The following is a 14691-nucleotide window of genomic DNA, read 5'->3' on the forward strand; positions in this document are numbered from 1 at the left end:
CACTCCCTTAAGTCCAAGGAACGCAATTTTGAACTTATATGGTGCACAACTGGTTTAGCCATTTATTGCCGGATCTGACTGGACCACATCAAGCACAGTCAGGCCCTGCTCTTCACTGCCAGAATGGCTCACTATTCCAGGATCATCCTGGAATGCAAAGGTAACCGCCAGCTGCTTTTCTCCACTACCGACCATTTTAAATCCCTCTCCCTTGCCTCCACGCCTCATTAAGCGCGAGGAGCTCATGAGCTTCTTTGTCACTAGGATTGAGACTATCTGTTCAGCTGCCTCTGGCGCATCCGACACTTACCTTAGACCACCAAGCCAAACTTACCCCAAGGTTCCTCCTAGCCCTGAACTCGCATCTTTCTCTAGTTTCTCTATCTCTCCTCATACCCTCTCCGAGCTCATCTGTCCATGAGATCCATCTCCTGCTCTTGACCCTATTCCCACTAAACTGCTGACTACCCAACTATCCTTCCTGTCCCCCCACGCTAACTGATATTGTAAATGATTCACTGTCCCCCTTGCTTTCAAATCTGCCACCATTACACCCCTCCTCAAAAAACACTGTTTAATCCTCTATCCTTGCAAACAACCGCCCCATCTTCAACCTCCCGTTCCTCTCCAAAATCCTTGAACGTGTTTTTGCCTCCAAAATCCGTACCTATTTTTCCTGCAACTCCAATCAGATTTCCACTCCTTCCTCAACACTGAAGCGGCCCTAATCAAAGTCACAAATGACATCCTCTGTGACTGTGGTGCACTATTGCTCCTCATCCATCGCAACATGTCCACAGCCCTTGACACAGTTGACCACACCATCCTCCTCCTATGCCTCTCCTCCATTGTCCGGCTGGGTGGGACTGCCCTCGCCTAGCTCCACTCTTACCTATCCAGTTGTAACCATAGAATCTCTTTCAATGGCTTCTCTTCCTGCCTCTGCACTGTTACCTATGGAATCCCCAGAGGATCTATCCTTGGCTCCCTCCTATTTCTCATCTACATGCTGCCCCGCGGCAATATTATCCGAAGACACAACATCAGGTTCCCCATATATGCTGATGACACCCAGCTCTATCTCACCACCACCTCTCTTGACCCCTTCACTGCCTCTGTGTTGTCAGACTGCTTGTCTAACATCCAGTCCTGGAGGGGTTGCAATTTCCTCCAGTTAAACATTGGGAAGATCAAAGCCATTGTCTTCGGCTCCTGCCATCAACTTCTTTTACTCACCACTGGTTTAATCCCCCTGCTTGTCCAGTTTCTCGGGCTCATTCAGACTGTCCGCAACCTTATAGACCATGAGCTGAGCTTTCAACCCCATATCCTCTCCATCACAAAGACTGCCTACTTCAACCTATGTAACATTGCCTGTTTCTGCTCCTGCCTCAGCCCATCTACTGCTGTAACCCTCATCCATGCCTTTTATTACCTCCAGACTCGACTATTCTAGTAGTCTCCTGGCTGGCCACAAACATTCCACCCTCCATAAACTTGAGCACATTCAAAACACTGCTGTCCATACCCTAACCCGTACCAAGTCTCATTTACCCATTACCCCTATGCTCACTTACCTACATTGGCTCCCGGTCCACCAATGGCTTGATTTTAAAATTCTCATCCTTGTGTTCAAATCCCTCCATGGCCTCGCCCCTCCCCATCTCTCTAACCCTCCAAGAGCTCTGTGTCCCTCCAACTCTAGCCACTTGTGCATCCCCCACTTCCTTCATCCCACTATTGGTGGCCGTGCCTTCAACTGTCTAGGCCTGAAGCCTGGCAAAAGAACCAGAGAGGGGGGATGAGGGGCAAAACGTTTACACCGCGAATTGTTATGAATTGGAATGTGCTACCTAAAAGGGTGATGGAAGCAGATTCAATAGTAACTTTCAAAAGGAAATTGGATATATACTTCTAAAGGAAAAATTTGCAGGGCTATTAGGCAAGAACGGGGGAAATGAGACTAATTGGATAGCTCTTTCCAAGAGCAAACACGATGGGCCGAATGGCCTCCTTCAGTGCTGTATCATTCTATGAGGCTTTGGAATTCCGGCCCTAAACCCCTCCACCTATCCTCCTTTAAGACACTCCTTCAAACCTACTGTTAGGCCAAGCTTGCAGTTACTTGTCCTAATATTGTCATCTTTAGCTCAGTGTCAACTTTTGCCTGATAACGCTCCTGTTAGGCATGTTTGACTACATTAAAGGCACTATATAAATGCAAGTTGTTGTTCGAATTCCTTAGTCTGGCTTCCTCCCTGCTCACAAAACTGAGGTCACTCTGGCCAAAGTCGCAAGTGACATCCTCTGTGACAGGGGCATTATCCTTCCTCGATCTCTCCTCATCAGCACATCAGAATGCCTGTCCATCATCAAGTTGTAGCTGACTCAAAATTTTCTCCAGTTGAACATTGGGAAGACTGAAACTATCAATTTTGGTCCCCGTCATAGAATCTGCTCTCTTGCCACTGACTCCATCCTGCTTTCCAGCCACTCGAGTTGAACAAGACCATGTGAAGCTCTCAGGTCCTGGTCCACCCAGAGCTGAGGTTCACATCCTGTGCATTACACAAGACTGCTTATTTCCACCTCCACAACATTGCCTGCCTCTAACCCTAACTCAGCCCAAATACCTGTCAAAACCCTCATTCATGCTTTTGTTACCTTTAGTTTCTAATTTCTCTAATATCCTCCTTGTTGGCATCCCACTCCACATTTCATAAACTACAACTTGTCCAAAACTCACTCATCTGTATCCTGTCCTGTATTAGGTCCAACTTGCCCATCACCCACCCTCTTTGACATATGTTGACTCCCTACCTTCCATTGCATTGAATTAAAAAATCTCATCCACTTTATCAAAACCCTCCATCAACTTGCCCCACTATATTGCTGCAACCTCGTCCAGCCTTGTATCCTCTCCTGCATCTTTCATCCCTCTAACCCTAGTCCTTTTGCATCCTGTTCTTCCTTTCATGCCATCATTGGTAGCAGAGCTATTAGCTGCCTTGGCCTTGCTCTGAAATTTCTTCCCTAAACCCCTTTGTGTATGCATGCGACTTCTTTCTCCTCCCTTTAAAACACATCTCATCTTTATGACCAAGCTTTTGGTCACCTCTCCTAATTCTCCTATCATGCATTGGCATTTGTTCCTTTACCCCTTTAAACTCCCCCCGCATCCTGTTCCAAAGTGAAGTGACTTGAGATGGTTTCTATGTTAAATGTGCTATATAAATGCAAGTTGTTGTAGTGCTGTGCCTACAGTAAAGTTCCTCTTTTTAAATACTTATGCAAAAAATTATTTTCATAATTTGCTGTATCCCATGTGTAATCCATATGTTCTGCGTTTACTTTGTTTGTAAATAGGAAGCTGTCAATTGGTGAAGGAGATTCTTGATGAAGATGCAAATCAGGCCAATGTCATTAATGCAGATGGTGCCTCTCCATTAATGATTGCTGCCATGACGGGTCAGCTAGACCTTGTACAGCTTCTTAGTGAGAGGAACTCTGATATTGACAAGCAAGATGGTGTACATGGGTGGACAGCCTTAATGCAAGCTACTTACCATGGGTACATAAAACAAACTTATTCATTTTAATAATCTACTAATTTAATATTTGCTGAGAGATATTCTGCTTGAGGAAGTTGTAGGAAACCCTGATTAAATTTTGCATTAATGAAGCTTCAGCAGGGGCCAGGAAGAGTGTTCTTTTTAATAAAGTTTGACAGTAAAGAGCAAGTGTATGCTTTTGGTTTAGCATTAATTTGTTTAGTTAGTCTTTGCCAGCTCACAAGATTTGGCTTTTCTATCACTAAATCCAAAGTTACTAGTAGCACTTGCAGCTCTACATCTTTCTGCATTATTCAATATGACACTACTTCAGTGCTTGGTGTATTTGTGTATGGTTTTCTCAGATGTAGAGAGTTTGAGATGGAGGATTCTATGACAGGTATACCTTCTTGAACTTTTGTATTGTAAAATCACCATTTGAATACCGAGAAGGAAAGACCTCATTCCCTTATTTCAATATAGTGTAGGATATTTGCAGCTTGACAATATAATGCAGTATATTTTTTCCAATTGTTGTTAAGGAGTAAAGATGTTGTGAAATACTTGTTGAATCGAGGAGCGGATGTCAACCTCCGTGCCAAAAATGGAGTAACTGCATTTGATCTTGTAATGCTGCTAAATGATCCAGGTAAATTGAACAAAGACCTAGATGTTCACTGTGAATTGTGCAACATAATTTTAAACTAGTTGTAACAAAATGAGCAAAATTTGGCTAAGATTGAATCACTTCTTTTGGTTGTGAATAGATTTTGACAATTATCCACATCAACTACCTGCATTTATATTGTGTAGCTAATAGTAAAAAATCTATTCAAAACCAACATCATAGAGAAGTGATTCAATCTTAGCCACATGTGTGTATTTTATTATAATTGATTTAATTTTGAATGCCTTTCTGCAAAGTGCCATCAGACAATCACCAAAGGAGAGGTTTACGCAGCTAGGAAGGTGATGCAAAAGTATGGTTGAGAAAAGGGTTTCAAGAAAGCCTTTGAAGAGATATGGCAAAGCGGCGAACCAAGGCTTGGGGTTCCCCAAGTGTGCGCACGGGTATTATTGGAGTTTAATTAGGTGAAACCACACCATTTACCGGTACGGTATGCAACTAGGCCACCCTATCGGGGCATGTGCTTGCGGGTTATCTGGCGCTGAGTGGGAAGAATCCTGATCCCGAGCGACATGTCTACCCTCTAGGTTCTATTAGTAATCTGGGCTGGCAGGTCAATCATCAATACTGTCTGAGAACTGCGGATCTTCCTGGCTCAGGTATCAAATCACCAAGCCTACCACAGAAAATTGGCTTGAAGCAGACTTTTCATTGCCAGGTGTGCCATCTTGACCTCAAAGAAACTCCGCTTACCTCCTTTCCCCTACTCCCCCACCCTGGCAATCTGAGGAATATTGTCATTAGTTGGCTGTTAAAGACTTGAACTGTATCTAGGCTGAAGCTGTCATTCACCAGGGCCCCTGGGTATCTGGGCATAGCAAAATGAATCAACAATTAAAACAAATGCTTCTTTTTATCTTCATATTCACCTTGGGATCTCTTCTGCAACATCTTAGCATCCATTACTACGTCTCACTAACTCATTGTTCAAGATGGTAGGCGCAGTGCAATAGATTCCCATGCAAGTCTTCCAACAATGCACCAACATCTGTGAAAAGGAATGCTGCAATGTTTTCAGAAACGCCTGGAACAGACACTCCCTGACTTTGTTATAAGAACTCATTCAACACATTGATGGATATTGTAAATGAGAGATGACAATGGACAAGAGTGATGGGCTAAATGAGTCTCTCATCTACCCTTCCACTTACCTTGGAGCTGAAGAATGTATCCCAAATATAAAAGCCAGAATTTGTCTGTGCATTCACATAGCATGAGGGCGATACAAGGCACTAGGTCAAAAGTCTTTTGAAAATGGATGAAAGAAATGTTGTGTAGAAATCAGTATGGCTTGGTGAGGACAAAGTGATGAGGGTGCGGGAGAGGATGAGGTCGATGCTGTAATTTGAGTTGTAATTTTTGACTGTGGGGTGACCAGTAAGGAGAGCATTCAAAAAGTTGGGCCTTGAGGTGATGAGCCTTAACGTACAGCTTGATTTTCATCTGACATTCCTTTCCCACATCCAATCAGTCACCAAAATTGCTTTCTTCTATCTCCACATTAATGCCTGCTGCTTGCCCTACTTCTCCCTCTACTGCTGCCAAAACCCTAGTCCATGCCTTCAATGGCCAAATAAGATTTAGCCAACCAACAAAAAACCTCGACCTAGGTATGGATTGATGTGGTTGGTTAAAACATTGTTACTTCACGTTAAGATCCAAGTTTAAATCTAACCTAGACTGATTGCAATGAACTATTTCCCTTTAGTTTGCTAACTCATTAATCTTGGTTCCAAGATGCTTGTGAAATATGAAAAAACAAACTATTTTCTGCTGTGGCAAAGGATGCTTTCGTGTGATTGAGGCCGTTACAGCTGTAATGTTAACACAGCTCCTTACCGTTGCTATTTATAAACTGGGAATGTGTAGAGCTGCCCCCAGAGAAAAGGTCTAATTTTATAGCAGTCTCAGTCTTTTCTTGAGAGTGATCAAAAAACTCTTTTTGTAAAATTCTAACCTTTTTGTTTATTGTCCATTAGATACAGAACTGGTGCGGCTTCTGGCGTCTGTCTGCATGCAAGTAGATAAAGAGAAGAGCAAACCAAAATCCAAGACAATGTCTCGCTCAAAAAGTAAACTGTCTTTAAATATTCCTGTGCCTCCAGAAGACAAAGGGGGATTAAAGGTATAACAATTGTTTGATCTGTGCAAGTTTTTTCTGTGGTGACAGTGTTTTGTAAGTTTTAAAATGTGACACTTTATAAAGAAACTCTCCTTTACCTTGGCTCACCCTACTTTCCACAACTAGCTAGACAAAGAGGATGATGGGTTTTTTTCTTGCTTTGCGGATACTAAAGGTCCTCCGTGACATGGAATTGATTATGTATTATGTATAATAATTTTCATATCTCCTTTGGCGTTACTCGTGGTAAGTCAGTACTTTTATAACAAAAAGTGCATTGTACCATGTAACACACTTTTCTGCTACAGTGGAGTTCTGTTTACTTTAGCCTGATCCTTTAAGGTCACAAAGTCTAATTATGGTGAATAGTCACTCCAGACGTAAGTGATTAGTCGCTATTTCTAAGGGAGGTTTGTAGATTGGCAGCTGCCTGTAAATCTCTGGTTCCTCCCCTTGACAGTTATCGAGCTCAGAGGAAGCCAGCAGGCAATGACCTGCTCTCTCTTTCTCTGATACTTACTAAATTTTGTTCATTGGTAGTTTCCTCATCTGTCCAGTTGTGATTTCATCCCTGCCCAGCAATGGGAAGTACAGATGGCAAAAAGCTAGGAAGCCATTATTAAGGCTGTGAAGGTAGCTTGATATTTTTTAAAAGACATAAAGCATGAACTTTTTAACAATATCTGAAGCAGCTTTACTGCAATCATTGTAACCATATACAAGGGGTTTGTTTACACAAGTTATGTTCAGTAAAATAGTTGTTTTTACTGTTTTGAGATAGACTCCACCCACTTTCATAGTCACTCTCCAGGAATATTACACTTGGTTTAGTTATTGCCCCCATTGTGTACATCCTGCTTTAGGAGTGTGGGACTGCTGCATTTGCCTTTTTTAAAAAAACAATTCAACCACATTACCACTTGCTCCCCATCCCCTGCACTGTTATATTAAAGAATTACGCAGCCACGTGGTTCCAGGCTGCCCATCCCCCTTGTTACATGTACAGATTGACTTGTGTAACTGGTATGTAAAGGGAACAATTTTCATCTGTCTGCAGTACGTAAGGAACACTTTGGTTCTTGGAAGATGATCATAAAGCACATCTCTCTCAAACTGCTTTTCAGCTGCCATAAGCACCCATCTCCCAAATCAAAGGTATAACATCGGAAAGTGTGACCCTGGAGGCATTGCACCTCAAAAACATCACATGCCAATTGGACACAAGTCATTATTACCTGAAGTAACTACTGTCTATTAAAGTTAACCATGTGGATTGACTCAAATATCTCATTTACTAAATGTAAAGCAATGAAAAACAGTTCAATTTAGTAGGCAAATTGCAAAGCTTCCAATCACCAGCAATCAAGCATCATAAAATCACTGAAGTTACTCTTTCCAACCTTGGCAATCTGGAACCAGCAACTACAACAAAACAAACAAATCAAATTACTCAAATAATTCCTTCACACTGTTGTCAGCTGCTATTTTCCTCTTTCACACAACTAAGTGTATACAGCTAGCGATAACTTGCATAATATGATAAGTGCATAAACACAATTCTAAATTTATCCCTAAAGTAAAATTTCCGTAAGCAAGAAGTTCTCCAACAAAGGCCTGCTCTTCTGTCTTGAGACCTGGGGCTTGAGTTGAAAATTTCATTTGTCTTTTGGTGCTGAAGATTTCTAGGTGCAGTGGACAAATTCTGTCTGAGATGCATCGTGATAGTTGTAGTTCTATTGTAGAAAACTACAATACCCTCTACATTGCACACCCACATCAGTTGACAACCAGGTAACAAAAAGTTAGGGCGTTTTGGCCTGTTAATAAATTTTGTGTGTGTGTTCAGAGAGAGAGGGGGGGGGAGTACGTTGTGTTTTAGTTTTTTGTCTGCTCCTGTGGAACTTGGGGTACAATGATATTCATTGTTATATGTCAATCAAAAAAAATTGGTTTAAATTGCTGAAGACAGATGGAAATTCTGAACTAAAGGTGTGTGGGATGATGGATTTTTTTTGTATGTGTGAGATACTGAGGGAACTGATGTTTGTGCTTGGGCTAGAGGGGCATTTATGATGCATTTGCTACTGAACTACAAATCCGCTATGGGAACGAAAGGGAAGAAAAAATAATGGCAGGCTTTGTGGAGGAAAAAGTAACCAAATAAAGGGCTTTTATCTTAAGAATTTAGCATCAAAGTGGACACGGCTTATGTTCTACTGATATACGAATGGTTCCTATGAAGCTACACCATGAGTCAAAGACTAATGAAAATGAACTGGTAGATGCAGTCACCCATCATATACATAGCTCTAATGTAGGAACTTCCTAAATATTATTGCCGTGGAGTTTCCACCAGGGGCGCTGTCTGCAAAACGCACCGGTTTTGGACACTACGCCGGTTTTGCTGAGGTGAAGTTGCGTTGAAGTTTTCACGCATTAGCATAAGCCCAAATGTACAATCTCCCATGAATCAATGCAATCCAGCATCGTAATTGATTTGTGACTGGAACAGGGCATCCTCTTGTATTAGAGTGGGAAATGAGCCATTCTTCAACTTTTTAAACTAATTGATTTGCAGTAGAGCAGGGCAGATCAATTGGCTGATTTAATGCTCTTGGAACATAGGTTTAAGAGTAGACCATTTAGCCACTCGAGCCTGTTCCGCCATTCAATGAGATCATGGCTGATCTGTGACCTATCTCCATATACCTGCTTTAGTCCCATATCCTTTAATACCTTTGGTTAACAAAAATCTATCGATCAGATTTAAAATGAACAATTGTGCTAGCATCAACTGCTGTCTGCGGAAGAGTGTTCCAAACTTCTACCACCCTTTGCGTGTAGAAGTGTTTCCTAACTTCATTCCTGAAATCCTAGCTCCAGTTTTTAGACTCTGTCCCCTAGTCCTAGACTCCCCAACTAGCAGAAATAGTTTCTCTGTCCACCCTACCAGTTCCCCTTAATGTCTTAAAAACTTCGATCAAATTACCCTTTAATCTTCTAAATTCCAGGGAATACAACCCTAGTTTATGCAATCTCTCCTCGTAATTTAACCTTTGGAGTCCAGGTATCATTCTTGTACATCTATGCTGCACTCCTTCCAAGGCCGATGTATCCTTCCTAAGGTGCGGTGCCCAGAACTGAACACAGTACTCCAGGTGTGGTCTAACCAGGGTTTTGTATAGCTGTAGCATAACTTCTACCCCCTTGTATTCTAGTCCTCCAGATATAAAGGCCAGCATTTCATTAGCCTTTTTGATTATTTTCTGTACCTGACCATGACATTTTAATGATCTATGTACATGGACCCCTAAGTCTCTTTGGATGTCCACTGTTTTGAGCTTTTCACCATTTAGAAAGTACTCTGATCTATCCTTTTTAGGTCCAAAGTGGATGACCTCACACTTGCCTATACTGAAATCCATTTGCCACAGTTTTGCCCATTCACTTAATAGATTAATATCTCTCTGTAATTGCTCTTACTTTTTAATTGGCTTCAATTGACTGCTGGTCACTTGGAATGACCATTTTCTCTATTCTGTGTAGTCTTGGTGGAACAGAATGTCCAACAGATTCCGTAAACTGAAACTGACTAGGACACTCCGTCATGGCTTTTCCACAAACCGGCTTACCCCGTTTCTAAATGAACCTGAAGTGGGACTGGATTCAACAATGAAAGCCAGCCTGAAGGATGATTGGAATCATTCAGCATTGATAATATCTACAGGCAATACTGATTCGTACATGGCTTGGCCATCAAAAAGCAAGGATAGTGGTGAGGAAATGTATTTTGAAAAAACATTTTTATGTTGCCTGAAAAATAAATGACAAAGTCTGCAATTTGTAATTTAAAAAAAATCATCTTTAATTATACAGTTAAAGCCTTTATGTCACAGTTAATTAAAACTGACAATAACATGGTGTTAAAGCTGTTGCAGGCTAAGTACCCGTTCCATGAAATGCATGGGGTGCCTGTTAAGTTTTTATGAGAATCATGTTGCTCTGTATTATTCAAGGGTTGCATTCACAAATCCATAGCAAGTTCTTGCTCTTCACATGTCATGTGGAACTTTTTCACCCAGAGGGTCCGAGTTATGCAATAAGTTGCTGGGGAAGGTCATTGAAGCGGGCAATATAAATGGATTCAGGACACAGTGGATCTCGAGAGAAAATGAATTGAGGAATGTTTTGAGTAGGTGGGATTGATGAAAAAGATGACTTGTTGGCCCAAATGGCCCTCTTCTGTTTCTAAAAATTCTTGTTTTCTAATTTCCCTTCCCACCCCGCCTCAGGACTTCATATTTGTTTTTTTTTAGAGCCCTTGCCCTTTTGAGCAACCTTTTCATGACTAAAGTTAATGAGTGAACATGAGAATTAGAGTGAACAATGAGTTTATGCAAAATTACTTCATCTCTGGGACTTGGGTTTGAATCTCACCCATACTGGTGGAATAATATTCCCCCTTTTGTTAGCTTTAAAGATCCTAAGCAAACTACTTGTACATGAAATTGCCACATCTTGGCAGATGTGGCAATACAGATTTAGGTGTTTTGCTTGATTCAGAGACACCTGAGGAACATATTGTTTCCAATTGCTGCTATAATAACACAACTGGGTTGTCTCGGTGTTAATAGTACAGGTCAGCACAGAAGGAATCAGATGCTGCCCATTGTTGCAATAGGTGACCAATACTACCATTATCACAGTAGTAGAAGAGGACAAAATACCAGCAGTACAAAGGAACCTAAAAAATAAGTCAAGAGGAGGAACTTATTGGATTTAATATAAGTTTTTTAAAAATGGTAACGGAGAAAAATAATGGGGATTTAAGATAGACAAGTCTCCAGGACTTAATGATTTCCACCATAGGGTATGATGCAATTTTGGGAAGCTAGATAAGTACATGAGGGAGAAAGGAATAGAAGGATATGCTGATAGGGTTAGATGAAGTAGGGTGGGAGATGGTTCACGTGGAGTGTAAACACCGGCATAGACAAGTTGAGCCAAATGGCCTGTTTGTGCTGTACGTTCCATGTAATATGTTTTTTTATAAAAAATTAAGTTACAGTGATTAGTTTATTTTATATCTTTTGAGCAGATTGTCCACTCAGGTGAATATAAAAAAAAAATCCCATGGAATAATTTGAAGTGTGTGGGATTTTCTCCCAGTGTCCTGGCTAATGTTTACAGCTTTGGTCCAAACATGGACAAAAGAGCTGAATTCCAGAGATGAGGTGAGAGTCACTGCCCTTGACATCAAGGCAGCATTTGACTGAGTGTGGCACCAAGGAGCCCTAGTAAAATTAAAGTTAATGGGAATCAGGGGGGAAAACTCTCCACTGGCTGGAGTCATACCTAGCACAAAGGAAGATGGTAGTGGTTGTTGGCGGCCAATCATCTCAGCCCTAGGACATTGCTGCAGGAGTTCCTCAGGGCAGTGTCCTAGGCCCAACCATCTTCAGCTGCTTCATCAATGACCTTCCCTCCATCATAAGGTCAGAAATGGGGATGTTCGCTGATGATTGCACAGTGTTCAGTTCCATTCGCAACCCCTCAGATAATGAAGCAGTCCGAGCCCGAATGCAACAAGACCTGGACAACATCCAGGCTTGGGCTGATAAGTGGCAAGTAACATTCGTGCCAGACAAGTGCCAGGCAATGACCATCTCCAACAAGAGAGTGTCTAACCACCTCCCCTTGACATTCAACGGCATTACCATCGCTGAATCCCCCACCATCAACATCCTGGGGGTCACCATTGACCAGAAACTTAACTGGACCAGCTATATAAATACTGTGGCTACAAGAGCAGGTCAGAGGCTGGGTATTCTGCGGCGAGTGACTCACCTCCTGACTCCCCAAAGCCTTTCCACCATCTACAAGGCACAAGTCAGGAGTGCGATGGAACACTCTCCACTTGCCTGGATGAGTGCAGCTCCAACAACACTCAAGAAGCTCGACACCATCCAGGACAAAGCAGCCTGCTTGATTGGCACCCCATCCACCACCCTAAACATTCACTCCCTTCACCACCAGCGTACAGTGGCTGCAGTGTGTACCATCCACAGGATGCACTGCAGCAACTCGGCAAGGCTTCTTCAACAGCACCTCCCAAACCCGCGACCTCTACCACCTAGAAGGACAAGGGCAGCAGGTACATGGGAACAACACCACCTGCACGTTCCCCTCCAAGTCACACACCATCCCGACTTGGACATATATCGCCGTTCCTTCATCGTCGCTGGGTCAAAATCCTGGAACTCCCTTCCTAACAGTACTGTGGGAGAACTTTCACCACACTGACTGCAGTGGTTCAAGAAGGCAGCTCACCACCACCTTCTGAAGGGCAATTAGGGATGGGCAATAAATGCCAGCCTTGCCAGCGACACCCACATCCCATAAACGAATAAAAATAATGCTTATCCCTTAACCATCACCACCAAAACAGATTAACTGGTCGTTATCACATTGCTGTTTGTGGGGTCTTGTGTGCAAATTGACTGCTGCATTTTCCTACATTACAACAGTGACTACACTTCTAAAATACTTCATGTCTTGTGAAGAGCTCTGGGGTCATGAAAGACGTTCTATAAATGCAAATTATTTCTTTCCTTCCTGGCAGGAAATCCAGTGGCTCATTGAAAGGCTGTGTTATTTGTTCCACAACTGCTTCTTGGGCCTACTTGAAAGAATTGTTTCAGCACGTTTATACTATGTGGGAGTGGGAGCACTGTGTACAGCAGTTGAAGTAACAAAATAATGTTGTAAAACATTATAAGGGGATAGATTTTCTATTAATATTTGTGATAATTATACCTTAATATGTATGTTTTGGTGTTTACTAGATAATAGGTTGAGTAAGCTTGAGTACCAGAGTAATCAATATCAAACTTAACACAATTCAACATGTGAATTTTTTTTGTTTAAATCTACTTTATAGGACTTGGCCATATTGGTACAGAAAAAGATGACATTCTTCTCACAACTATGGTAGGTTTGTACATGGGGCAGTGTTACTTTCCAGTAATATTGCATTGATGAAATCACAAGTTGAATTTTTCAGGGATGATATAAACGTTTCTTATCACACTGCTATGTGTACATTATAAAAATTAATATATAGGATTGACTACAAAAAAATTACATCGGTAACTTTGGATGAAATTGTAGCTGGCAAGTAAATGTGAGATTTCCACCCACCCCCCCTGCCCAAATTTATAGTTGAATCATTTTGCTTCTCGAGGTGAAGGATGTTAGTGCTGTGGTGTAGAATAATTTCTTCTCTAATTGGCTGTGCTCGAAACTGGCACCGGATACGAAAACTCTTCATACTATGGCCCAACATGCTCCTTTGTCCCAATTTCCACAAGACATCCCCCAAAGCACTGTTGTGACCGTGGATTTCCTCAGTGAGATTGCTAGTTAAGTGCAATGGGTCTAAACACTTATGACCTAGTTTGAAACTATCCAAAAACAGGGAATGCCTTCAATCTGTTTTTCTGAATTGAATTTTTACCCAGGTCATTGATTACTCAATTTAAAAAAAATGTGAAGAACCAAGACCTATAGTTTATGACAACGCTAAGGTAGAAGAGAGTAAGAGAGAAGACCTAGTGATTCAGGATATAGTGATTAGCTGACACCAAGCAGGGTTTAAAAGCCTGAAGGGAGGAAGGGAAAATTTGAGAAGAGGCAAGAAGTCAGAGGCTGGGTATTCTGAGGCGAATGACTCACCTCCTGACTCCCATCATCTACAAGGCACAAGTCAGGAGTGTGATGGAATACTCTCCACTTGCTTGGATGAGTGCAGCTCCAACAACACTCAAGAAGCTCGACATCATCCAGGACAAAACAGCCCGCTTGATTGGCGCCCCATCCACCACCTTAAACATTCCCTCCCTTCACCACCGGCGCACAGTGGCTGCAGTGTGTACCATCCATAGGATGCACTGCAGCAACTCGCCAAGGCTTCTTCGACAGCACCTCCCAAAACCCCAACCTCTACCACCTAGAAGGACAAGAGCAGCAGGTACATGGGAACAACACCACCTGCACGTTCCCCTCCAAGTCTCACACCATCCCGACTTGGAAATATATCGTCGCTAGGTCAAAATCCTGGAACTCCCTTCCTAACATCACTGGGAGAACCTTCACCACACGGACTGCAGTGGTTCAAGAAGGCGGCTCACCACCACCTTCTCAAGGGCAATTAGGGATGGGCAATAAATGCTGGCCTCGCCAGCGACGCCCACATCCCACGAACGAATAAAAAGAAAAGTTCCACAGTTCTGAGCTACTGGTAAAGAATAAAGTGAATTATGAGATTCTGT

General features: G+C 42.3%; 1 protein-coding gene across 1 annotated transcript in view; it reads left to right on the top strand.

Moving 5' to 3' along the window:
- The window catches only part of LOC137335415 (ankyrin repeat and SAM domain-containing protein 6-like), a 38840-nt gene that overhangs the window by 6366 nt on the left and 17783 nt on the right, over positions 1 to 14691 (top strand). The window contains exons 3-7 of the mRNA XM_068000765.1: positions 3367 to 3571; positions 4094 to 4200; positions 6219 to 6364; positions 9908 to 10136; positions 13302 to 13351. Of these exons, the coding sequence (XP_067856866.1) occupies positions 3367 to 3571; positions 4094 to 4200; positions 6219 to 6364; positions 9908 to 10136; positions 13302 to 13351 (737 nt within the window). The remainder of the gene's footprint in view (positions 1 to 3366; positions 3572 to 4093; positions 4201 to 6218; positions 6365 to 9907; positions 10137 to 13301; positions 13352 to 14691) is intronic.

Source organism: Heptranchias perlo, chromosome 2 (assembly GCF_035084215.1).
Source record: "Heptranchias perlo isolate sHepPer1 chromosome 2, sHepPer1.hap1, whole genome shotgun sequence".
In the NCBI taxonomy this organism is placed as follows: Eukaryota; Metazoa; Chordata; class Chondrichthyes; order Hexanchiformes; family Hexanchidae; genus Heptranchias; species Heptranchias perlo.